The 27,511-nt window shown below is 38.7% G+C and overlaps 2 protein-coding genes and 1 pseudogene across 2 annotated transcripts; 1 reads left to right on the forward strand and 2 right to left on the reverse strand.

The window, feature by feature from the left end:
- The first annotated feature begins 355 nt into the window (after positions 1-355).
- LOC112936977 (uncharacterized) lies at positions 356-4,002 on the forward strand. Its single transcript, XM_026021657.2, has 3 exons — positions 356-1,172; positions 2,299-3,431; positions 3,967-4,002. Exons 1-3 carry the CDS (start codon positions 356-358, stop codon positions 4,000-4,002), a joined length of 1,986 nt encoding a protein of 661 aa, XP_025877442.2.
- A 273-nt stretch (positions 4,003-4,275) lies between these two features.
- LOC136354071 (uncharacterized) lies at positions 4,276-8,340 on the reverse strand. The gene is made up of 2 exons (XM_066305701.1): positions 8,222-8,340; positions 4,276-6,446 (listed from the first exon to the last, which is right to left on the reverse strand). Exon 2 carries the CDS (start codon positions 5,259-5,261, stop codon positions 4,440-4,442), a length of 822 nt encoding a protein of 273 aa, XP_066161798.1. The 5' UTR covers positions 5,262-6,446; positions 8,222-8,340; the 3' UTR covers positions 4,276-4,439.
- A 1,815-nt stretch (positions 8,341-10,155) lies between these two features.
- LOC4350233 (subtilisin-like protease SBT3.9) lies at positions 10,156-24,263 on the reverse strand (annotated as a pseudogene).
- Positions 24,264-27,511: the final 3,248 nt, after the last annotated feature.

Raw genomic sequence — 27,511 nt, forward strand, 5'->3', positions numbered from 1 at the left:
GATTTATGCTTACATCACTTAGCTCAGAGGACTACATATCCCCCAGGATCCAACAAATACCCATCGATCTTCAGTATCTGACAATGCAAAGGCATAGACAGGGACATGCTGGCAGAGTTCTTGAAAAGCAAAACTGTGGTATTCACCCTCTGTGTTTGATCTTGCCATTTGTGTGTGCTAGAACCAGGCTACAAGCAAAGTAATAAAAACTATTGAGAGAGACACAACCTCCCTTTTCTCATTGTCACCAGAGCTAACCCACCCAAAACCATTACCTTCCTTGAGAGTGTTTGCTTGATGCAGAGACCGTATTAACACCCACGACATATAGCAATTCTCAGATACTACTCTGATCATGGAGCATGCCATGGTGAGCGTTGCGACGGGTGTTGCGAGTGCCGTACTCGAGAAGATCTCCACCCTGATGGAGAAGGAGTACAGCAAGCTGAAGGGTGTGCGCGACGAGATTATCTCCCTCAAGGACGAGCTAAGCAGCATGAATGCTTTCCTCCTGAAGCTGTCAGATATTGAAGAACTCGATGTTCAGGTCAAGGAATGGAGGATCCAAATCCGAGAGCTCTCCTACGACATCGAGGATTGCATTGACGGTTTCATGCACCGAGTCAATTGTAGCTCAGACAGCTCTAATACGAAATGTTTCTTCAGAAAGGTAATTCACCAGGTGAGGACACTTGGAGCTCGTCACGCAATCTCGAACGACATACTGAAGCTGAAGGCTCGCGTTGATAGCGCAAGTGAGCGATTCAAGAGGTACAACATTGATCCAGCCATCACAAGTTCTAGTGCTATTGTACCTGTTGACCCTCGGTTACCAGCACTATATGCAGAGGCAGAAAGCCTAGTTGGTATTGATGAACCAACCAATGATATCATCAAGTGGTTGACAGAAGGGGATGGTGACTTGGTTCAAAAGCTAAAGGTAGTATCCATTTGGGGACCCGGAGGTTTAGGGAAGACCACTCTTGCCCGTCAAGTATATGACAAAATTGGAAGACAATTTGATTGCCAAGCATTTGTGTCAGTGTCCCAGAAACCTGATATGAGAAAAGTATTCAGAAATATACTAATTAGTGTCACCGGGGTGGAGTACATAGGAATTGAAGCATGGGATGAGGAGCGGCTCATCAACAAACTGAGGGATTTCATCAATTGTAAAAGGTATTACCTACTTTTACTGTTCTACATATCAATCTTGAAATAAAATAGCTACTTCTTTGGATTGTATATGATGATCATTCAGATCCTTGAACAATATATACCTCTTAATCATGTACTACTGTAGTTTTACTAACACATACTTCCATGATAAAATGCAAAATAGGTACTTTATTGTAATTGATGATATCTGGAGTACCACAGACTGGCAAACAATCAGATGTGTTTTGCTGGACAGTAATATTGGTAGTAGAGTATTAGCCACAACACAAATCAGTTATGTGGCACAATCATGTTGTCCTGCTGACCAAGATAAAGTTTTTGAAATGAAACATCTTACTGCTGTTCATGCTGAAAAGTTATTTCTCAAAAGAATATTTGGATCAGGAGACAGTTGCCCTCCTCACTTAAAAGAGGTATCAAATGGCATATTAAGAAAATGTGGTGGTTTACCATTGGCTATCATCACAATGGCCAGTTTGTTGGTAAATAAACCACAAACAAAAGAACAATGGGAGAAGTATCGAGATTCTATTGTTGAAAATGATCCCATTGTGAATCGGATGCAAAAAATCCTATCTCTTAGTTATGCTGACCTTCCACATCATCTTAAGACATGTTTACTGTACCTCAGTACATTTCCAGAAGATTGCATAATAGAAAGGGATCGACTAGTACGGAGATGGATAGCTGAAGGTTTCATTGCTACCGAAAGTGGATGCAGTTTAGAGGAAGTGGGTGAAGACTATTTTAACGAGCTAATTAGCAGGAGCTTGATACAAGTGGTGGGAATCAAATATGATGATCGAGCTAACACTTGCCGCATACATGATATGGTTCTTGATCTTATTGTGTCTAAGTCGATTGAAGAAAATTTCATAACATTTATTGGTTACCATAATCGTGTGTGCGGCCTACAAGATAAGGTTCGTCGGCTGTCCCTTAACTTTCATCATCAAGAAGGTAATACAATTCCTTCAAAAAGGGTTGTTTCATGTACCCGTTCACTAACTGTTTATGGGTCGACTAATCATATGCCACCTATTTCGGACTTTCAGTCTTTGCGCGTGATTAACATAGAAAATAATGATACATTGGAAAATTACTACCTTAATGGTATAGGTAGATTGTTTCAGTTGAAATACCTAAGGCTCAGTGAAGTAAGTATCAGCAAGCTTCCTGAGGAAATAGGCGAACTACAACAACAGGAGACACTAGAGCTAGAGCATACTAAGATAAATGGATTACCCAAAAGTATTACTCGGCTTAAGAATCTGATGTTTTTACGTGCTGATTACACGAGCCTGCCAGAAGGAGTTGGAAATATGAAGGCTTTGCAGAAACTGTCATGGATAAAAGTTAACACTAGTGCCCCATCAACGACGTTGCATGAAATGGGCAGTTTGACTGAACTAAGATATCTTGATATAAATTGGTGCATTGGTGATATGTGCAGTGATATGAAAAGTTACACAGAAAGCTTTGGTTCATCCATCATCAAGCTCTGCAAGCACAAGCTTCAGTATCTGCGTATCCGATCAGAAGGCAGTCAAGGATGCTCTCTCGGTTTCTTGTTGAATTCTTGGTCCTGTCCTCCTCATCTCCTTCAGAAGTTTGATATGTACACAGAATACTATTTTCCAAGAATTCCAGACTGGATAGCCTCGCTTTCTAAGGTCACATTCCTAGATATTAAGGTTAATCCTGTGGACGAGGAGGCTTTTAGGATTCTTGGGAACTTGCCTTCTCTCATTACTCTCTGGCTGTGGACAAAAACAGTAGTCTCCAAGAGAAGATTTATCATACATAATGTTGGATTCAAACATTTGAAAGAATTCTACTTTGGTTTTTGGAGGATTGAGATGGGGCCAATAAAATTTGAGGTTGGGGCCATGCCTAAGCTTCAGAAGTTTCTTTTTGACATAAAAGCACAAGGAGCAGGTCCTCCATCTGGAGATTTTGACATAGGCATTGAACACATATCTTCCCTCAGGCATCTCCGTATCGGTATAGATTGTATAGATGCAAGACCTTGTGAGGTTGAGGTCACAGAGGCTGCTGTCAGGAATGTTACCAGTGTCCTTCCCAGCAATCTCCAAGTTGAAATCGAAAGACACAGGGCAGGACAAATGGTAAAAGAAAAGATGGGGAGCACAGATCATGATGGTGAACAAAACAGGGGTATTGGTAAGCATCAGGAACAGGCAGTAGAAGATGGAAGCTCACTCAAGACAAGAAAGAAAATTCTAGAGCGTGTAAGTAAGCATAGCTTTTTGAGATAATGGATAGAAATCCGGCCTCAATATCCGCAAGTGGGTATAGATAGGCAATGCATAGTTGTTCCTCCATTCTCACTCAAGACAAGTGAATAACCGACACACTTGCATCCACTGTTTATTTTATTTTCTTCGAAACTGAGCATATATGAAAAACTGAGCGTTGGTTAAAATAAATCTGTATACTGAATGTATGACTTTCATGTATCAAATATAAATACTTAAGAACCTATTGATACTCAAAGGTTTATCAGATTGACTAGTTGCTTGTCCAAAACTACAATTATTGAAACTCCGTCTCTCCCTATCTAAAATTTACTGTAAATGGATATAAAGATGGACTACTATGCAAAAGGATTTCATATGGATCTCATACCGGAAGTTTTAGGCATCTTGGGTATCATTTCATTTATAGAAGAAGTCTTATGGCATTCTTATTTATGCTTGTTGGGGGAACATTTGGAAGGAGCGTAACAGTCATATTTTCTACTATGTTTGTTATGACCTTGAGCAGGTTGCTCGGTCAATTCAGGATGACGCCTTACTATGAAGGCTAGCTAGGGAAAGCGACTGGTAAATTACTGATCATCAATCTATATTTGTTTTGCCTGTTGTCAATTGTTTGCTTTGGGTGTGGTTTTTCAGATTGTTTATGATTGTACTACTGAAATTTCTAGCTGGCCCCTATATTTTACTCTTCAATTTGATGCAAAATTGAGCTTCTGTCTTTTTTTTTAAAAAAAAAAGTAGATTCCCTATAAGGGAAAACCTCACAACTCAGCAAAACATCCCATTACTGCTGCGCCTAAGGGTGACATATGAGAACCTCAGTTAATGTGACTATGCCACCATCTTGCCTAAACTGGTAAGAGAGGAGCTAGCCATCAACACAGCCCCAAGCATTTCGCCTTCTTAGGCCGACAACAAACCTCAAGAAATCTATGATCCACCTGACCAGATGTGAAATGATTGAGCTACCTATGAAATCTATCGCTCTGATTCCTTAGGAAAATGGAATGCACAAAACTGCCTGGACATCGTCTCGCTACTAGTTATCAAGTCAACCTGGTGTGCAACATCTCCAATGTCATGATGCGCCATGAGCAACCAGACGAAGGTGAGGAGCTCCCCTCCTCTGCCCAGCTGCTGCGCGTGCAGCTCTACCTGGCACTTGCCGGCAATGTAAATGAGGAGCCTCAGCCACATATCTCTGATCTCCATCAGCGTCTCGCACCACGGCCCAGGTTGTTCTTGCTCTTTCAGGCATTCTTCGTAACCAAACTCCAGCTGATCTTCCACTAGCTGGTAACAGGTCTCCAGAACATCCTGTTTGCTACTTCCTTTCTTGCTGATCTTCTCGTAGAATGCTGCTGTTGTGTCATCGGCAGCGCCACTAAGTGGCAACATGGAAGGCTGGGCAACCAAGAGGTAGACAATGTAGTTGGATATCTTTCTGCATATGTCCATGATATCAGCAGTGCTGCTTGATGCCGTCTCGCTCTCTGCACCAGTGGCCTCGTTGTCAGGCTGTTTTCGCAAGTGCAAGTCCGTGTATATATGCAACAGGACAATGTTATCGCCGAAAGAATTAGCTGGGATATTCAGTGTGCAGTTGATAATTGGTCGAAGATTTGCCCAGCTTTGCTGCTGTGTGATCCTTGTAAACTCTTCGCGAGCGAGCCGCCCCACCCATGTCACCATGATGTCCATGATGTCCTTGTCAACCTTGACATGCTTAATGTGCCATATCTTTCTGAACCAGAGCTTCTTGTTAACCGCATTCAGCATCTTTCTTAGAATAGTAAACATCTTGGATGATGACCTTGACTCATCAAATCCTATGGAGGAGCTCAAGAAGTTGTACTATCCCATGGAACTCGACCACAGTGGCTTCTTCTCCGGCCAACCAATACAACTACACAGAATTAGCCAAGATATGTGGACTAGCCTATTACAGTTTTGAGCTCTGAAAAATGCCCATGTCCATGGTGACATCGCAACGAGGAAGAAGGAGCAAACATCGAGAACAAAGCCACCGATGAATAATACATAGGTGATCGCAATGTCAACTCTTTTGTACTAATGTTTGTTGCTTGCAATTAGGAAAAGCACAAATGCCGCAATCATAAAGACATGGCTGATGAACCGGAGTATAATGCCACTCCTTGTCTGAAGCACCATGGCCTTGGTGTAGAGATCATCAGACATCATGGCAAGCTCAATCTCCAGCAACTTGGGTACTTGCTCCAGGGGCCTGTCTCCTTGGAATCTGAAGACTTGACGCTCTTTCATTTGTGAGATGGTGCGTCCCGAAAACAGATCATGGACACAAAGAATTGATTGTAGAACATAGCAGATTGTGTCAATGTAGCTTCCTTTGTCAACCTCAACATTCAGTTTTGGCAATTGCCAACTTGTTTCCCTGAGGCCATTTCTGCTACCACACTTCAGCGCCCACGTCCTCTCGCCATACCTGATTATTCCAGTATGAAACATGAGAATGGCTGGAGCTAGAAGTTGAAGGTTGTGTCGACCTGTCGATTTCCAAAAGGCGTATAAGGCTAGGAAGACCTGGATGCACAAGTTCAGCAGGTGCCTCAACCACAAATTGTTGTCCTTGATGGAGAAAGCGGTCATGGTGTCCTGCCCGCCAAGATGGATAAGGAGGAAAGGTACCCAGAAGAATGCTAGTTGGTTGCTACTCCTACTGAATCCAACTGATGATATATTGACACTCTGAACATTTTGGGAGATGAGGCCAAGGGCATATACTGCAACCATGTCTGCCCCCACATAAGCTAACCATATGATAAGTCTGAGCAACATGTTAATATTGCACCGTCTGATTCTGCCAGTGAAGAAGAGGAAGATTTGCAAGATGAAGCTGAGGAGCACCACTAACTGGATTTCCCACTCATTCCATAATTGTACCAAGCCATCCGTTGTTGAATTCATGTTCAATTTGGCACTTATAATCTGGATCTCTCCAATGCTCTGCTAAGTTGTAACAAGAATCTATGTGTCAGTTTGTCGCTTGTCAATGCATGTGTGTGCAAGTATTTGTTTCCATTGTAATCATACTAGTAATAATAAGTATACTAAGAGATGGTAAAAAAAAACAAGACATCACTAGATAAGATACAGCCTTTACTTGTCTCCATTGTTTGCCTTTGATTATTGTTTGTCAGGTTTTCCCCCTTTTATATGCTTGGCATTGAGTATACTGAACTAGGAATTTTATACGTATATCGAGTGAATTTAGAGGTGCATCTACGTTTTATTCAGAATTTTGTATTGATGTTAGTATGTTACCAAGAAATCAACATATTCTATCCCTCCATTGCAAAAGAATTTCACGTTGAAGTTTACAAAGTGTGAAGTGAAATTGTCACAGTAGCCTTGCTGTCTTGACATACACAAAAAAGTTTTTAAATGTATGGGTAATAAATGTTCTGAAGAAGTATGGTTAAAAAGGCATGGAAGTATGAATACAAAGTTACCAAAATGAAGAACAAATAATTCGAAAAATACAACAAAAAGGAACTATGAGTGGATTCAGATAATACTTCAATTTAGCCACACATTATAGAAACATTATGCCTAGATGAATTTAAAAGTAAAATCCCTAGATTACTATGGTTCAGAACATAAATACATGTCAATAATATTTTGGAGGGTATATAATTACACAATGATAGTAGTTTCTCTAATATTATTTTGTAGTTGTGCACGAAACATGCTAGTTTGGTCTTGGGCAGTCCTGCTAGTTAGAGATTTAAAAAAAAAATTGGTAGAAAAAGGTGTTCATACTGTAAAGAAGTAGCTCTACTGTATTTTTTCTGGTTTTGTGAGTGAACCAGCATTAGTTTCCTTAGAGCATAAGGAAATAATCATTTCTGAAATGTAAAGATTCTCTTCTAGAATGAATGTGGGTTCGCATCCTCTGCCTTTGTGGCAAAAGGCAAAGTTTGCCGTTGCTTTCATCCACGCCATCCCTCATTCAATCAACCGCTTCCATCAATCGTGACTAACTAGCAGCATTTAATTAGAGAAATTGAAGAAAACAATCTCAAGCGGCCGGTAAACCAGGAAAAAAAACAAAGATAGCCAAAAAAATATATTTGATATCCATTCATTTAGAAACATGAAGAAAATAATTATCCCACCTCCGTATTAAACAACCCACAACTGTCTCTCTAACATTTACTCCCTCCGTCCCAAAAAAAGACAAACTATAGGTTTCCGTGTCCAACTTTGACCGTACGTCTTATATGAAATTTTTTTATAATTCGTATTTTCATTGTTGTTAGATGATAAAACATGATTAATATTTTATGCGCGACTTGTCTTTTTAATTTTTTTCATAATTTTTTTAAATAAGACGAACAGTCAAATGTTAGACACGGAAACCAGGGTTTGTCTTTTTTTTGGACGGAGGGAGTATTCAGGAAAAAAATGTTTCAGTTGTACTTGAGTATATTTTTTCTATAATTCTTATAGTCAAATCAAATATTGAGAACTTTGTTCGTAAAAGTATTGTAAGGATTTTTTTTAAATATGTTTAGCAATGCTAATGATTGTTTGTGTTTTAAATCGATCTAATTAACACAATTGATTGTATCAATTAATTGACTGTTAATTGTCCATGACATGGGACGAAGACATGCATCCATTGATTAAAAGATAAATGGGCAGGATAGAAGCAACGGCAAACTGGGCCGTCGGCTTCAAAGGCAGGGGATGCGAACCCCTAGAATGTAAGGACTAACCATTCTCTTCTAGAATGTAAGAAGAGTGACCCAATCAGGAGCGGTGCGCCGACCTCCGACGCGGCCACCGGCGAGGAGGAAACCTGGACGGTGGAGTCGGCGCCGCCGCACGGTGCTCCTCCGGCGAGTGAGAGAGTGAGAGAGAGAAGGGGAACAAGGGGAAAGCTAAAGAGGATGGCTGGCAGAGTGGCAGGTACTAGTGTTGTGTTGTTTTGATTTGACTGACTTCGCTTCCTTTTTTTTTTTTAAGGACATCAAACTTGTACTTTTGGGAACCAAACTAATGGGATTCACTTTAGCATATGATTCTTATCTTGCATGACACCACTCCAAAACAGGGATCATCTACTTTCTCTTTAACTCCCCTACAAATGGGTGGTAACATTTTCTCTTGGAGCTTACTGATGGCACGTGAAACGAAAAATATTATTAGTGTAAGATAAATTAAGCATTAGCTATTATAAATTTTAAAATTGGTTTTTCCTTTTTTATAAAGAAACTTCTGTATGTAGAAAACATTTGCAAAAATAATTACGTTGTTTAACCGTTCAGAAAACGTACTCACGAAAAACAGCAAAGCTGAGAAGCTAGAAAGAACAGTGCCCAATGAAGGATGGACTATCACTTCAAGAAAATCCATTGCTTTCGGGTATGTTCGGCTGCCCTTTTACGACTGCTCTGCAAGCAGGCAATAGTGGTTTGTGTATTGTCTGGTTACAGTTGTAGCAAGCCTTGAGCCCCTTTTGCCGGACGGGGCCTTTTTTTTTTAACGAAGTGAACTTCATACTTTTATATTTTTTTAACCAAACTAAAGGATGGACTTCACTTTGGTCATATGATTTTTGGCATGCTACTTTCACTCAAAAAAAATCAAGCATGGCACACCACTCCAAACCCTGTTAGAATTTTCTTTTGGCACATAAGATTTTTTTTCTAAAAAGAAGTCCATTTCATTCCCCAAACTATTTCAATGGAGCACTTAACACCCTAAACAATTTATCGGCTTATTTTACACCCCCGAACATTTAAAAACGGTTCAACTTATGCCCTATTAACATTTCTCCTTTTGTCTCTCTCTCTCTCTATATATATATAAATCGTATTTTGTGCTAAAATTTGATAGATCAATGGAGGGAAATACTGTTGAGTGAACTATTTTTTAAAATAGTTTCAGGGGTAAAATTAGCTAAAAAATAGGATAGGGATTAAGTGATTCAATGAAATAGTTCGAGGGTGTAGATAGATTTTTTTTTTACTAATATTTTGCAGGATTTTATAAAAGCCGCTTCAATCACGTATAAATTGGAAATATTTTATGTTTCAACTATTTATAGGAGGTAAGTTGATGGTGAAAGACGGACTTTCACTTCAAGAAGATGTATCCTATAGCTTGCATGCAACCTGCTGCAGAAACAATGCTATTTATGTCATGAACTGTATAGAGGGACGAATGGAGGAAAATCCAGATGATCTGCCTGCAAATGTACATATATTCTGGTGTCAGTCACGTATGTAATTTGTCTATCAAGCAGAAACCGATGATATAGATTTAAAAACAAGAGTCTTTCTTCCTTCATTTTCTTTGGTACCAGTTCTGAACCAACTCAGGCACTCACCCATCAGTTCTTTGCTCTTTATGCGGTAGGACTGCGGCAAAAACAGCTTCCTCAGGATGTTGAATTGAACCACCTTCTGAATATGAATTTCATTGTGAGGTTTTCCAAATTGCGCCCTTCTTCAAATGTATTGCTGCAAAAATAAGAACACTTGTTTCACCGGATATGTGTGCAGTTGAATCCCCCATTGATCATTCCAACCGCACGAGTTTCTGGAACTCAGTAGGTTCCACCAAAAGATTAATTGAAAAACATCATATAAATATCAGGATTATAAAAATACAACAATATTTTTTATTTTTATAAACAAAATCCAAATACACAATAATAGTTGTCATTTTATTGTAATCCCCACAACAGAGAGTTGCTTACCCAATACATATGTCATATACTCAAACATGGTTTTCACAAGCATAGTTGTGATTCAGGATACGGTGGAGTAGAAATCTTCGATTACAGCACGAATAGCTATTGGGATACGGACCCAATGGCTGCTTCCATCATGCCAAGCAAGGCTACCAAATGTATAGTCGCCCTGGAATTTCTGTCTTGCCTTGAATGTTACCTTGAAACACTGCGACCTTGTGTTCTTATCAAACACCAACATCTTAGGTTTAACTAGCATATCAATGCCAGCAGGAGGTTGAAGAAATGCTTTATACACTACATCAGGTTGGCCTACATTGGTGACTGTCCTTGATATTGTCTGTGATGTCTTGAGATTGGGGATGGCAATTGATGGGAGATTAAGGTCAAAGAGAGAACTTTCAATTGCTGTGCAGCTTCTATTCGTGTTTGATCCAATCATGCAGTTGAACAACATTTGGTAATCCAAAGGATCGATATCATATATAAGTCCAGGATCGCTTGCCTTAGTCGGATTAACAAATCCAGCTCCATAATCGAAAGGATCTGCGATCTTGTTTGGGGTTGCATCAGCTACCAATGGGAGACCATTGTTATCCGTAATGTGTGCTGCACAGAAGTTTTTCTAGTATTGAGAAACTGGGATATCCATTAACAAAACTATGGTGTTGAATAATTTCTCTCAATTTGTATGAAATTACTTCCTAATGTACTAATAGCAATTAGAGTTGTACTTACCGGTTGTCATGATTGCTGATTTGAGAGCAGCAGGTGACCAGTCTGGGTGGAGTGACTTGAGCAAGGCCACAATGCCTGAGACGTGGGCAAGCCATTGATGTCCCTGAATTGAAGAAATAGGGGAGCCCCAGTTTTTTGTATATACCAACCTGTGGTGCTGCTGCTAAAATATTCACCCCAGGTGCAGCAACATCAGGCTGTTTGGAATGTGTAGAAATAATATTCAAAATGTTAATTACATTGAGCCATTGACATATATACTAAGGAAATACAGTTCAACTTCAATATTTTCATCAAATTAAAAGTAAAATAAATGGAAAAACATTACCTTAGTTGTTGCTGCATCTTAAAAAATAGTATATAAGCACACTATCATTCAAGGAATAACTGGATGCAACAAGGAAAAATAGTGGTAGATTGAGCGCAAATTTGCATAACAACGATGAGGTTACTCCCATAGTCTCATTTTGGGTGTTTAGATAACATAGAACCAAATGGAGCCAAGTAAACTTGTTATCTCTATTGGGCAAAGCAAGGACCAAGACCAATCTGGTTGCTTCATCGATCAGTGAACATAACCTGTCCAGAATGGGTGTGGAGGACTAAAGCATGTCCCAGCATTATAGTGTCAAATATGGCATAGCAGAGGATCCCTCTAACCACATAGTTGTCCGTATATACCCCACACCTACATAGGCATAGCATGCATGGACATGTGCATACTAAGGTCCCGTTCTTTTCTCCAACAAGAATTGGATGAAGATTAAGATTTTCGTAGCACGCTTTTCAAACTGCTAAACGGTGCGAACTTTCTATATGAAAGTTTCTCTAAAATATCATATTAATCTATTTTTCAAGTTTGTAATAATTAAAACTCAATCAATCATACGTTAATACCACCTCGTTTTGCGTAAAAAACTTAATCTTCATCTTCATCTTTAGGACAAAAGAATACCACCTAATGGTTCCAAGCATTTAATGTGCAGCGATGTGATTCCAAGGCCATCAGCTTTCTAAGGCTATGTTCGTTGCTGGAGGTTCCCAACCAAAAACGGTGCACACGGAAAACAGAGCGGTCCATTAGCGCGTGATTAATTAAGTATTAGCTTTTTTTTTTTCAAAAATGGATCAATATGATTTTTTTAAGCAACTTTCGTATAGAAACATTTTACAAAAAACGCATCGTTTAGTATTTGGGAAGCGTGCGCGTGAAAAATGAGGCGAAGGGACTTGGGAACGAGCACTTATGAACAGAGCCTAAGAGTAGGTACAATAACTAGATATAAGCCCGCACATCAGTTTTAGCAGTGAGTTGGAGGTGAGAGAGTATATCATCGGGCGACTATTTAAGCGCTAGCTGCACTCGCGCTCCCATGCATGCTTGAGCAATTCAACCAATTCACTGCCACTTGTGTCAGGAGAGAGCGCATGGGACAAAGAGGAAAAATAATACTTTAAATAACAATGCATTGATTAAACAATGATTTTTTCTGATGTGGTAATTTTTGGAGTAAGTAGTGGGCTGTACAACTAGACTTGCTGTAAGTGGGTTAAGGACTCGAGGTGGATATTAGCATTGGCTCAATTGATTACAGGCCCAGTGGCTCATGTGTATTGTGTATAAATGGAATTAGTCTCTTGTAGCTCGAGTTTAGGTGAATCTGGACAGTATATATTAATCCAAGGGAGCCAAGTTTACCAACTTCTAACCTTTAAGGGGGTTGTTGGCGGTCCCAAAATAAGTTCATTTTTCACACACCCCTCACATACAAATGCAAAACCAAAAAGAATAGAAACACTTTATCAAATCCTAGTGCAATTATGCCCCTCTTTATCTACTCCCGATGTGTTTATCTCCAACTTTTACAAACTCTGGTGTAATGATTGCTCAAAAATGAACTTATTTTGGGACAAATGGGAGGGGCCAAAAATTATCTTATTCTGGAACGGAGAGAGTATTTGGCACAGCAGTGCCAATAAATGTAAGACTAGTACCATGTGCCATGACATGCGTTATCTTGTTTATTTGCATCCATACATCTTCAATAAGATAAAAAGGATTTTAATGCTAAAATAAAATTTCATGTCTGATAAATATTGTAACTATTGTTTTAAGGTTCCAGAAACTCTTCTTTAAGAGATCAAGCATGGAAATTGAAAGTCCTTCATTGCGTCTTAAAGCATAAGATACAAGTGGTAGTCATTGTGATTGTCCAGAACTATTTAACTGATTACTTGATAAAGGTACACCATGCAATCCCTAAATAAGCGAAGTAGATTTTTTTTCCTTTTATCATTATATTAAATTTAAGAATCTGTAGTTTTCACAACATTAGCTAAGATGAATACTACAACATTACCATAACACATTTTATTTTTGTGCATTTGAAAACTCAGTTCCAACATTACTATAAATTGACAGACATAGAAACCATTTATAGATCTACTGAACTTGATTTATCTGCACAGGGACATTCCACTACAGGGACATTTTATTTTTGGTCATTTACATGAGAAAATAGTTAGTGATAATCCCAGATATATACCTTGAGAACTGTAGGGTAGATGAAGCTTGGGCCCCGAGATGAGAAAGCTGCCATCTTTGGAGCAGGAATTCCTCTTCCAGTAGTTGTTTGACTTGGAGAAACCTTTACCAGCGGGCTCTGAGTTGTGCTGTCAAGAAAATGGAGAACTATGTAAAACCAATTGATTTAGCAAACATGCATGTATATGCCAAGGAAAAGCTCTTTGGCTGGTATTTTGAAGAGTGGGTTACAAATTGCATGTCTTGTTTATATGTATAATTTATTACAGTATCGCCAATGAAATGTAATATTATACAACTTTATTTATATGCTCTTATATTCTGTAATAAACGTTATCTCCATTTGTCTCTTAATTCTTTCACTATGGTACTATGCTTTTTCTCAATAAACTTGTTTCCATTTATTTAATTTAGATATCCAAAAAGAACATTCAAAATGAAATGAAACTACCCAGGAACATGTCCTTCATTCAGAGAGGTGGTCAAGAATGCCATTACTCATGATGAGAAATGGAACTACTTTTTTCCTAACTTTGTGTTCTCAAATATCAATTGGTTCTGTCTTCAGATGAACAACGTTCAGGGTTATGTAGTATTCCCTCAAATTTAGGGGAATAATTTGATTTCTTACAAAATTTTGTTCGTAAAAGTAGATCAGGAACACTCTAAAGATGCTAGAATGCTGACAATACAATTGCACACAACATCAAAATAGCATTCCAAAAGAAAACGTTAAGGAACTAAATTATTATTAGACATGTATGTAAGTTCTACAAAGATCAAATTAAGAAAATAAGATGTAAGTTCATTTCCTATTTCTTGTCTCCTCTTTCTCTACAACAAGTCGCTGCTGCATGACAACCGACTTAGCAGTTTTTTCCTTCATGGTCCAAGAGATCATTACAAACAACATCCATTTCTTTAGTCATTTTATTTTTACTAGATGGAGCAAAAACAAATATTAACCACCCATTTCGTAGTCTAAGGGCAACATTGCTAATTTGCTATATGCAATTATGACTTGAACGCCAATTTTCACTGCTTGACGTGCTATTTGTTAAATGGTAGTGCCCTCTGCCAGTTTTTTCTTCAATAAACAACTTGCTGTGTAAAGCATGCATATGAAAATCCTAACTTTACGCATACCTGAAATATTGATGAATCCTGAAGGCAACCTCTAAATCAACAGAAACAATTGGGATAGTCAAAGCTTGAAATTGCCAAGTAGCAAGACGGTCACTACTTCGCTGTGTGAAAATAAATCCTTTCCCTCCACTTTTAACCAATGCTGTTGCTAACTCAACCAATTGTGTGGTAGTGAAAATGGCATTGAGATTAAAGCAAAGGATGATGTTCCCCTTCACATCTGTACTATTTGCAATAGTCAAATTACACCTGCAAAATTAAGAACTATTTCATTTGAAAGTTATGCTAATAAAGTTTCATTGCAAAAAAAAGGCTTGACAAACAATGACTTCAAATTACCAAAACTAAGCAACACAGAGTAGGTGATATAGCTAGGAAAATTAAGAGCATATAGTATAAGCATACATGTCATTATAGTAGAGCTTGAGCGTGTGAAACTGATTTGCTTTCCGTGTTCCCACAAATAAGGATTGTCCCTGTAATCATTGAGAAAGTGGAATGATGCGAACTGACATGCATGCAGTACAACATGAAACTGAATTTAATAATCTATACAAGCACATAGCTAATTATGAATTTAGAGTTGCACACAAAAAGTATCATGGTATAAATAATTTATAATTATCTGTTAGGAATTATAATAATTTATAATTGAAAGTATCATGGTCCCATGTATTACTTACGAGCATCATAGACAATGGTTATTCTGAATTAAATTTCAATAAAACTAATAAATAGATGAGACCTACTGCACGTACAATTAAGTGATAGAGAATACAGAGTTGCTTGCCTGAGGTCAATAATTCAACCCCCGTGATCCTTAAAATCATGATATACGCAGGGTTCATCTATGTATTTTATACTAGTTTTTTCAGTAGACGGAAGAAAATACCACAAGCGTCTGTCCATCTCCAAGAGTGACAACAGTAGGAAACAGCCGGTCCATTGTCGATGCTGCAACTGTTAACAGCCATGGAGCAACACTGTTCACTGTCTGGGTATATGGCCCATCATTCCCAGCTGCATATATCACCGGTATGCCCTTCATCACCGCATGAAATGCTGGAGTGTGCCCTGTTGGGCTGAGTATGGAGAGTGACAAGACGTCAACTCCATCATGTATGGCGTCATCTATTGCCTTGAAAATGGTCGCCTCACTGCAACCGATGCTCCAGCAAGCCTTGTAGACAGCAATGTGAGCTTTCGGGGCACCACCCTGCGCAATGCCAGAAGCCAAACCATAGAAGCTAACGTTGCGGACAACACTGCCAGCTGCTGTGGAGGCCACATGGGTGCCATGGCCATCGAAATCTCTGGGGGACAGGAATTCACCTGCAGCTTCAAGTTGGCTTTTGTTGAAATCATCAGCATACCATCTTGCACCAATGATCTTTCTGTTGCAACTCTTAGCTCTGAAGGACATGCCAGATTGGCAAATCCCCTTCCATTTTGCAGCAGGAAGAGCATAGCCAGTGTCATCAAAACTCGGTGACTCTGGCCAGATACCTAAAGGTGGGGAAAAAATGTCAATTTGTATCATGGACTAAATACTTTCATCAGATAACTCAAGTAAGATATAGATAAAGATATCATTTCCCATGTGTACTTGTCTTAATATGATTTTGTGTTCTTGTTAAATGATCATGTGAAGGTGGCTAAATATTCCTCATGTATAATGGGATTACATATATATCAACTGATAGCTCAAATTACTATCCAACACTGTTTCCAATTATCATATATATTTACCATCTGAAGCCACACAGAGAAGATGGGATCATTGTAACTTCTACTTGTGACTTACCTTGTAGAGTACTACAGCGCAGCTCAAAAAGAAAAAAAAATAACTCACCTTACAAAATGGCCTTTTATTGTCTGTGCTCATCTGTTTGACCAAAAATTTTGGTTTTGCGATGCCTAAATATAGGGGAACGCAGGATGGGAGCCTGCTACTATCGCACAGAGCTGGTAATACTAAATCATAGTCACAAGTAGATGAAATCATGGGCAATACCATAACTTGTGGAAAGACAAGGGGATGGAAAGGAAAATAGAGCGAGGCACGATCATGGAGTACCCTGGGTGCAGCCTTTCTCACCTTTCTCTGCTCATGGCCTCTCCCACCTTTTCAATTCCTTCTAAGTTCTAAGTCTTCCCACTGCCACCATCTCACCTTCAGAGTTCAGACAATTCATCGAACACCTTGTGTGCACGCGGCAAAGACAAGCACGAATCGTTTCCACGGAATGGTTTCCGTCCCCATAACAACAACCATGCATGCCCCGCCATGGAGGAAGGGGAGGGATGAGGTCATCACCATCACCTCACCGGCATGGAAATGAACCGCCTGGCGCCGCGCGGCCTCTTCTCATGCCGTGAGCTGGAGGCTCTGGCGGCGGCGCCACCCCGTGCGATCTGGCCAGCTGCTGTTCTCGCCGCCGTCGAGCGCCCCAGGTTCGCGGCAATGGCGCGGCAAGATCAGGGCATCAGGCGCCTCCCTTGTGGGCAAAGCTCGCGTCCCTTCGCACGCCGGCGGCGACCGCGCGAGCGCAGAGAGAAACGAGGAAGCGAGAGTGGGACCTCCTCCGTTGGGTACAGTCTTTTTACTTGGCACAGCTCCTAGTCTAACTCCATCTCTTAAGTTTTCGTTCCATTTAAAATAGGAGCAAAGTTAAGTAGAGTGCTCTTATAAAATAAACTTTGGTTTATTTGGCCAGTTCCACCTTTTATGGAGCAGGAGCCCAACCAAACAATTTCATCTTCACTTAAAATAGAAGCATAACTAGGTAGAGTACTCTCACAAAATGAACTAGAGAACTGTACCTAGGTTTAGGACCTGTTTGTCACAACCACAGCTCCAGCTTCATCTTTTTTGGAGCTAGAGCTCAGCCAAACAGTTTCGGCTCCATGTAAAACAGGGATGGAGCTAGGTGGAGTGCTCTAACAAAGGGCATGTTTGGTACAGCTCCTACTCCTAAATTTAGCTCCAAGAGTTGGGTCTGTAGTGGAGTTGTGGAGCTGTCTAAACCCAGCTCCACAACTCTAGTTCATTTTATGAGAGAGCTCCACCCAGCTCCACTCTCAGTTTTAGTGGAGCTGAAACTGTTTGGCTGAGCTCCAGCTCCAGGACTAGAGCTGTGCCAAACAGGCCCAAAATGAACTAGAGAAGTAAAGATAGGTTTAAGCTGCTCCACAACTCCACTCCAAACCTAACTTCTGAAGCTAAATTTATGAGTTGAAGTTCTACCAAACAAGCCCTTAGGCTGCTACACAATTTCACTCCAGACCCGACTACTGGAGTTAAATTTAGAAGTTAGAGCTCTGCCAAACAAACTCTTCGATGAGGACTAATACACTAATTTATTTGTTAAGTTAACTTTATAACTTTATAATAGTAAATCAATATTTCATTCCTCCATCGAGAACAATGAGAGTGGCTGAGTGTAAGTGCATCTGTTTTGTTATGAAAAAATGAACTCCAGAAATATAATATTCAGACCTGAATCAATAACTCCGATGATGATCCCCTCTCCCATTTTGGCATGTGCCAGCAGTCCATTTGTCTGATTATAGGGCAGTCCCATGAAGTCCCAGCTACGAGTTGTAACAACATTATGCATTTGGTTCATCCACACACTGGCAACTCCAGGTAGCCCTGTATATATGACAAGAATTAATTTATAGGTAGTCTCTTTCAGAAGGTATTTCATATATTAACCTTGGGTTTCATAAGCAATCAAAGCACCTATATGGCTAGATCGCTTCTGAAGCATGTAATTAATTTAGAGCATTCTTTTAATTACCTCTGATGTTTCTTGCTTGTGATTCGGTGAGCATTGCAGAAAAGCCAGAAAATCCATGTTTGTAGCTGTAGACAATTGATTCCGAAGCCAATTCCTCGCTTCAAAACAAAACGAAATCATAAACAACGAATGCTAAAAATATCACATGGTAATGTCAGATCTGATTTGTTTATTTATTTATTTATTTTTGTGATGAAGATTTGAACTCTATATTCAACCAACGGATTAATTTTTTGGAACACAAGTTAATAATATAAAGCAAGGGGAAACAAGAAAAAACTGTGAGATGGGGCACTGCAAAACTATAAAACGACATCAAAGAACATAAATCACAGCAGTACAATAGCTCAAATATAACAGTAGTTGGCAAAAATAAAAAATGCCAAACCATCAAACTACGGTAACTGCAAAATATAACCATATCACACTTTTTGAAGTTGAATTGAAATATCTATCTATCTATCTATCTATCTATTATACTAAAAGTCCATTAAATTTCCTACAAACACTTCTAAGCCGCCACTTGGCACTCTAATAAATTAGAGAAATCCAATAAATTCTAGAAAAAAAGCAAAACATCTCACCCTTGATTTTCACTTAATATAGCGGGCCCATTATTTTACACCATTAGATCTATATTAAACAAAATAAACCAAGATCCCATCCTCTCCCGCTCCCCTCATGGGCCTCCACTCCTCACGTAAAGCACGTACATGTACGTGTACGTACGTTACTCCCTCACAACCTCTCTTTTCTTCATCCCATCCATCTTCTAATTTTATAGATAATAAATTTATTATGTAAAAAATAATTAGATAACTAAATAATTATAAATTTTTACAACATATTCTATTTATCTACATTAGCCATGTGTTTTGATATATAAGAAATACATCGTTTGACAAATACTCCTACAAATAGCAAAAAATAAATAACATATACTATCAAGTGGTCGCAAAAAATTTTACGTCATATCTGCTTGCTCACTGTGGCCTCCTTAATTTCTAGCTAGCAAATAATAAATATCCATTAAATTAAACATCTTGTATCACAATATATCTGTTATATACTAAAAGTCTATTAAACTTCCTACAAACACTATTAAGTTGTTACGTGGCTTTTTACGAACGCTCATACATCGCCATGTGACGCGGTAATAAATTAGAGAATTGTAAGAAAAAGTGAAACATCTAACACTTAGACTATGGATCCGTTATTTTGGACCATTAGATTATTAGATCCATTAAAATATAATCTCTCACTTCTAATATACCGTTTCTATATGAGAGAAAATACATCCAAAAGTGATAAAAAAAGATCGAAATAAAAAAAGATAAAAAACCAAAAAAACAATTACAGATTGAAAAGAAAAATTAACAGCTAACATATAAAACGTCCAATCCGGCAATCTGCTCACCTCTCAAGCATGTATATGCATCATCTGTTCTTTTTTTTTCCATAAGTTGTTGAGAGCTAAAGCACCATGGTTACATCTGTCGATGTCCTCTTCATGGAGGGTTACATGCATGCGTGCATCTTGCATGTATTAACTTATAAAAAATATATATGTTGGTTTTATGCTCAGCTTAATTCTTTTTATTACTGATAATCTACCATCTATCTATCTATTAATTATATACTGAAAGTTCAATAAACTTCGTCTAAATGCTACTAAGCCACCACATAGCATTTCTATAAATGGTTCTAAGCCGCCACATAGCATCCCTATAAACGCTTCTAAGCTACCACGTGGCGCTATAATAAATCACATAAATTCTAAGAAAAACAGCATTTAACCGTTGGTTTTCATTTATTTTGTTAGACCATTGTTTTATCCATGCATTGAATCTATCTTAAAAAACTACCAATTTAATTTATCTCTAAAAGTCCCCACTTCTAGGTGTAAATAAGTATGTACCCACGCAGGTCCCACGTTCCTCTCTTTCGTTTTGTTTTCTTTGTGAAATCCAAAGAGCAATACACTGTTAAAAAGTTTGAACTCAGCCCAAAACTATAGTTGGGATTTAAAATTAAAATTTAAACCTCCTTTGAATTATAGTAAAAAAAGTGTGTGATTGGGATTCCTATTGATTGCATCACTATACCGTCCTTTAATTTGCACGAATACATTATAGTAAGTCTGATGAAAAAATTCATATCCTACTGATACCATGCAAAAATAAACATAGGAAAGTTTAAGTCCATTAAACATCTTATGAACACTCTTAAAATTGTACATGATACTATAATAAATTAGAGAAAATAATAGAAATTATCAGAAAAAGATAAAATATAACACGTTTAGCAGTCCGGGAAACGTTCTCACTATGAACTAGATGGCCCGTACATTGCTGTAGGAGAATTGTGTAATAAAATAGTAGATATGAGTAGTAGAAAAAATATCTTATTTACTATATGATTTTCTTTCATGTGCTTGTATATTTTGTACCTTCATCAATTATTCAAAAGTTATAAATGGTTGAGTTGTATGGTGTGGCTTTTGGGGAGAAGAGATGCAATTTACACCCTTGATGAATCATCCAAGGGCTAAAAACAATTATGGTGTTGTGGCTTCATGAGAGAAGAGAGAATTAGCATTAGCTATACTTATTTTGGGAATGAACTTTATAGATATATAGGATAAAGGAGTAGCCACTCTGATAAGTTCTTTAGAAAGCTACTAAAATGCTTAATATATAGTATACAATATACTTGATCAATTATTACGAGGTATATCCACACTACCACTATCTACTAATCCCTAAATCATATTGCTTACGAGGTATCAATGCACGGTGCACATAACGATTAGCTGATATCCAAAAAGTTGCGGTATATCTCTATAGCAAATAAAATTAATAAAATAGTAATAAGATGCATGCGTATGTTTTTTCCCTTCGCATGGGATCGAGAAAATCAAGCTGCTAACGGAAAGGTTGTTTGGTTAACTGCAGTTTATTTATGCAATGAAAGATGATGATTTCATCTATGTGGGTTAACAAATTTTAAAATTCATATTATTTCTGTACTATGTACAAAATTCGTTTACTGTCCAAAATCTGTTTATTCGCTGTTTTACACATGCATTTCTAACATGTTTCCGGCCTTTATACTTTTTTTTCAATCATGTGTTATAAAGGAACATTCAAATTCTTTTACCGAGAGACAAAGTCATAATATTCAAAATCCTAATAATAAAATTTAAATAAGATGCCCGCGCAATTGCGCGGGCTACCTTACTAGTTGAAAGAGAAATTGATGGTCAAAGATAAGAGATTTGTTTCAGTCCAACAAAAAGTACATTGAGATACCAGTAACTCACGGTACCAAATCATTTTCAATCGTTAAATCTAGCTGGACAAAATGGGCACTGTTAGATCCAACGATCGGAAACGATTTGGTACCGTGAGGTACCGGTACCTCGAGATACTTTCTCTTATACCAGAGCAAATCTCTTTATTATATAATTTTGCATTTAACTATTTGTCAGGGTTATGGATACCACATACCTAATAGTAGTTGACTAAATCTCGGCAGGGCCCACCACATACCATGTCCTATACGGAAACAACCTGTGGATATAGGAGGAGTTCCGGATAAGGAAAGACAACCAGAGTTCTACATGGAAACGACAAGGACTACTCGGATTGTATCCATATTGGTTTTTCTAGTTCTACTTGGACAAGGGGACACCTATGTATAAATACAAGGCCCCCTAGGAGGAGAGGGGACACACGACCACCTCAATCAACACCCACCACAATCTACGGAACAATAGAAGCCACAATATACAAGCCAACATACTCCAAGACAAGCCGCCGGATATCGACATCAGAGATATGCCTGGATCGACCCTATCCAGTATCTACAGAGGCCGGCCGTAGAGATCTAGCGCTGTCTCTGATCTCGCCGGGCACGAACTCGAGGAGGAAGACTACCCTGTTGTCGACTACCTACAGACCGCCAAGTCGACAACAGTTAGATAGGCTACCCCAAATATTATACTGGTGTGATTATGGTGAATAAGAGCAATATCGGCTTCGGCCAACAGGATGTAGGGTTATTACCTGACAATTCAGGGGCCCAAACCTGTGTAAAAATTCTTGTCTCTGTCTCTTTTACCTCAGTCTCGCGTATATCCTAGTACCAATGATCCCCATACTATGCAAATACCGGAATCGCGACATCAAACGTCGACACTATTCTTGTGAGTACAACATATTTTTTTAATGCAATGGAAATGGTTAATATCTCCAGCCTCTGTGATTGAACGCAACAAAAAAGTGTGGTACAACTTCATGCAGTGTTTTTGATAATCACACTAGCTCAAATTTTGCATCAGTGAAGCAAACTTCAGATGACTAAATGTGCATCCAGAAATGTCAATGGTAAAAGTTTTGTGGGCCATGGAATTATATTCTGACTTTTTCAGTTTCTGGACCATCGATTAATAGTGAAGTACTAGAGCCGTTCCACATCGAACGTACGTAGATCAGAACAAAACTGATGCTAATGCCAGTAATACCATTGGACAACACACGCAGATAAGGGGGTGTTTGGGAACTAGGGACTAAATTTAGTCCCTCTCACAAAAATATAAGTCCCTATGGTAGGGACTTATACTTTTGTGAGAGTGACTAAAGTTTAGCTCCACTTTAATCCCTCCAACCAAACACCACTTAAGAGTTGATTCAAAAAGAAGAATATCACTGAACCACGTCATCAAAATGCCAACTTATCCTCCTTTCCTAATTGATTGCATTGGGTTTTAGCTTACTGTTGGAACCCTCGCTTAAAATCAAAACTATGCTCGGAGCCTAGAAATTAAGACAATATCATATCTATACTTTATATAAATTTATAGTCCACTAAATTTAAAGCTAAAGATGCAAACCACGCACTAGCAATAATTACATATTTCACATCATACAAGCATACAACATCATCTACAATTTATTTAATTCTACAAATCAACATACAAGCATATCCAATAATCACCCCTCACATCATTTGCACAATATTTTAACAAATATATATACCATTTTTATAATATTTAACATATATTTATCGATATGTTTCACATTAAAGCGTGGGCATCATTTGTTTGTTTTATCATAAATACTGATAAACACTGATGATTCATTATTTTTTTCCTTTCTACTCCTAGCTTGATTGTCAAAAAAAAATATTTTGAGAATTGCTTAGTGATTTTGGCAACAAAGCGCGGGGAATCACCTCGTTAATCATATAACTAGATCGAGTCACGCAACACTTAAGCGAACAACCTAGCGATGACAAGGCATGAATTTCATGATCTTGGTAAGAACAAAAAAATCTAATTTAGTTTCATGTAGCTTTGTCCAACTTTCGGAACCTTTTGAACTACAAATTGAATATGAACAGTTGCATCGAGCCTGCGTATAAATTCAAATTAAATTGTGCGTTTTTGTTTTGGCTTACCTGCCGAGAACTGTGGCCAGCATGGTGTGGTGTGAGGCAGTGACAAGATCAGCATCCTCATGTTGCCTCTCCCCCAGGTAGACGATGTACAACTGCAAATTTAACTTGGATTATTCATCAGTTCTTCAGTTAAACTCTCTCTACATATGCTTCTTCAAGTTCATATTCTGAAAGTGATCTGACCAAAATTTCTACAAAATTCATACCTCTTTCGCTTCCCCCGGTGCTTCGGGCAATGCAAAACAGGGGCCATGCAAGGCCAAAATCATAGCAAAGATGAGAGCACATGCAGTTGGAGCACTCCCAAAACCAAAGAAACCCATGTTCTTGTGTGTTTCCTGTGGATTATGTTGCAGTAAGTTCGGTGGCAACTGCAGGCAGGGCCCTTTGCCTTTTTATGCCTGCTCATTCTGAATTGTTCATGGTTATCCTGATGTAGAACCGTTGATTAGTCCTGATGTATCATTTTCATTGAATATTCAGAGGATGGAAATGCCAACATTTGTCAAGCTGGTCAAACCGTGGAACATATATAATGATCTGTTGATCTGTTGTTTAGACACATGATATAACTCCCCTGCGTGACTTCCTGATGCATTTTCCTGCAAATTCAGAGTGTTTTTCGAGATGTTTGAACCTGATTGGATACACATAATTGCAATCATTTTTCCTCTGTGTAAATTTAGAGCTGAAGAGTTCCGAATGTTATAAAACTATTAAATAGTTCAATGGGCTAATTTGTTTAATTGCAATGGGTGCATATGCATTAGCCACATGCATGTTATCACAATGGTACTGTCTCATTTTTGTCCATATAAATTTTCCAATGGTCATGTCGGTTTTATTTGCCTGACCTCCTCGTTTCTTTGACAAAACTGATGAAGAATAGAAGAATTGTAGGCTGTCGGAGAGAAGAATTCCTGCTACATAGTACTCCCTCCGTTTCGAAATGTTTAACACAATTGACTTTTTAGCACATGTTTGACCGTTCGTCTTATTCTTATTCAAAAACTTTTATGAAATATGTAAAATAATATGCCTACATAAAAATATATTTAACAATGAACCAAATGATAGGAAAAGAATTAATAATTACTTAAATTTTTTGAATAAGACGAATGGTCAAATATGTGCTAAAAAGTCAATGGTATCAAACATTTCGAAACGGAGAGAGTAGTACCCTGTATTGTTTCAGCAGTCAAGTTTCTCACTTGCGCTCTTTCATCATAGAAACAAAGTTTATTGCCGTTACTTTCAGGAATCTCATGTTATCTATAAAGGGCCTCAAATCAAAAGAATTACTTTTACCATTTTGCAAGTTAGATTTTCCTTGCTAACAAGGAAAAACTCTTTACAAAAGTTGACTAGTAAAATCTTCACAGAGCGCCAGCGTGTCAGGGGCACTTTTTTCAAATAAAACACAGGGACTGCTATACCATGGGGGCCTATCCAGATGGTATATCAGATTTTGATACCTTATCGGTACCAGATTATCAGTTGATACTTGTCAATATCAGATATGATAGCCGTTGGTATCAACTGATATTTATTGGTATTAGATCTAGTACCCATCGGTGCCAACTAATACTTGTCAGTACCAGTCAATACCTTGTTGGTATCGAGCTCGTGGACTCATTGTTGACGCCGGTGCTGAGAGGGGGCTGCCGCCCGTTGGATGTCAGATACTACGGCTGTTGCTTTGGACCACCGCCACCAACAAGGTCCGTGGGACAAAGCCACCTACGGCGTCCTTCCTCCATCGAGCTAGCTTCTCCCACCGGCTGGCATCCTCCTCACCACTTGCTGCTGCCCGCTATTATCCTCACCGGGTGTCACTGAGATGGGAACAGGGAAACAAGGGAGAGATGTGAAGAGGTCCTAACATGTGGGGTTTATGATGATTCAACGCTGTTGACTTGGGTCAAATTGGCACGTTGGACAAAACCACCCACTATACTGCCATGGGATCAATATTGCATCGGTTTTAACACTTGTGGGATCCATTGTATCTGGTATTTTGTTTGATGGACGAAAATCCAACTCGTGTCAAGTTAAGAGACCTAAAGTAAACTTATTCCTAGCTCTTTTGCATGGACGGCCCTACTTTAGTTGCTGGTGGTCAGATACACATCCTTGTCAGTCATGATTTCCACAAAATCTGATCCAGTCAATGAACAATGTTGGGCCGGCCTTCTTTATGTTCGTTTGTTTTCTTTGTTTCCCCTTTGTCCTCTCTTTCATAATATGATATGATAGAGATGGCATTTTCACATAAGACACATTGTTTGATAATATTAAATATATGCATTAACACCGGAGCGAAGCTTACTGATGACTTGTATCGGCTTTTCTCCCCATAAAATTGTGCTAAGATAGATGGTCCAAAATATAATTTGCTCCAAATATAAGTAGTATGCATCCATATATATGGTAAACTGGCACGTGTCGATCGGCGTCGTATTTATCTTAGTACTTCTCCTCTTTGTAAATATGCTTGACTTAATTTGAAAACTTTTACAGCACATCAGTAAGTATATACTGCTAGAACAAATGATCTAACGATGTTGATTGATTCCCCTCCCCACTTAATAAAATTGTAGTTCAAAATTAAAAAGGGAAAAATTATCTTTCTGTGTAAAGAACCGCTACTTTGAGCCCTATTGCATAATCGCTGAAACTTCATGCATCTACCTAACGGGGTTTGAAAAATAGTATTCATCCGTTTCACAATGTAAATCATTCTAGTATTTCCCACATTTATATTGATGTTAATAAATTTAAACATATATATCTATATATATTCATTAACATCAATTGATCAATACGAATGTGAAAAATACTATGTCATGGTTATAGATACCATATACCTAATAGTAGTTGACTAAATATCGGCAGGATCCACCACATACCATGTCCTATACGGAAACAACCTTCGGATATAGGAGGAGTTCCGATAAGGAAAGACAACCAGAGTTCTACATGGAAACGACAAGGACTACTCGGATTGCATCCATATTGGTTTCCCTAATTCTACTTGGACAAGGGGACACCTATGGGTATAAATACAAGACCCCTAGGAGGAGAGGGGAGAATCCATAGACACCCACTGGGGGGAACCAACACAATCAACATACACCCACCAGAAGCCGCAACATACAAGCCTATATACGCCAAGACAAGCCGCCGGATATCGACATCAGAGATACGCCTGGATCGACCCTATCCGGTACCTTCAGAGGCCGGCCGTAGGGATCTAGCACTGTCTCTGATTCCGTCGGGCGCGAGCTCGAGGAGGAAGGCTACCCTGTTGTCGACTATGAGTCAGACCTTCAGACCGCCATGTCGACAACAGTTAGATAGGCTACCCCACATATTGTACTAGTGTGATTATGGTGAATAAGAGCAATATCGGCTCCGGCCAACAGGATGTAGGGCTATTACCTGATAGCTCAGGGGCCCGAACCTGTATAAAAATCCTCGTCCCCATCTCTTTTATCTCAGTCTCGCGTATATCCTAGCACCGACGATCTCCATACTATGCAAATACCAGAATTGCGACATCAAACGTCGACAGTGGCGCGCTAGGTAGGGGATTTTGGTGCTTCAGGATTTCGAC

The sequence above is a fragment of the Oryza sativa genome, chromosome 11 (assembly GCF_034140825.1).
Source record: "Oryza sativa Japonica Group chromosome 11, ASM3414082v1".
In the NCBI taxonomy this organism is placed as follows: domain Eukaryota; kingdom Viridiplantae; phylum Streptophyta; class Magnoliopsida; order Poales; family Poaceae; genus Oryza; species Oryza sativa.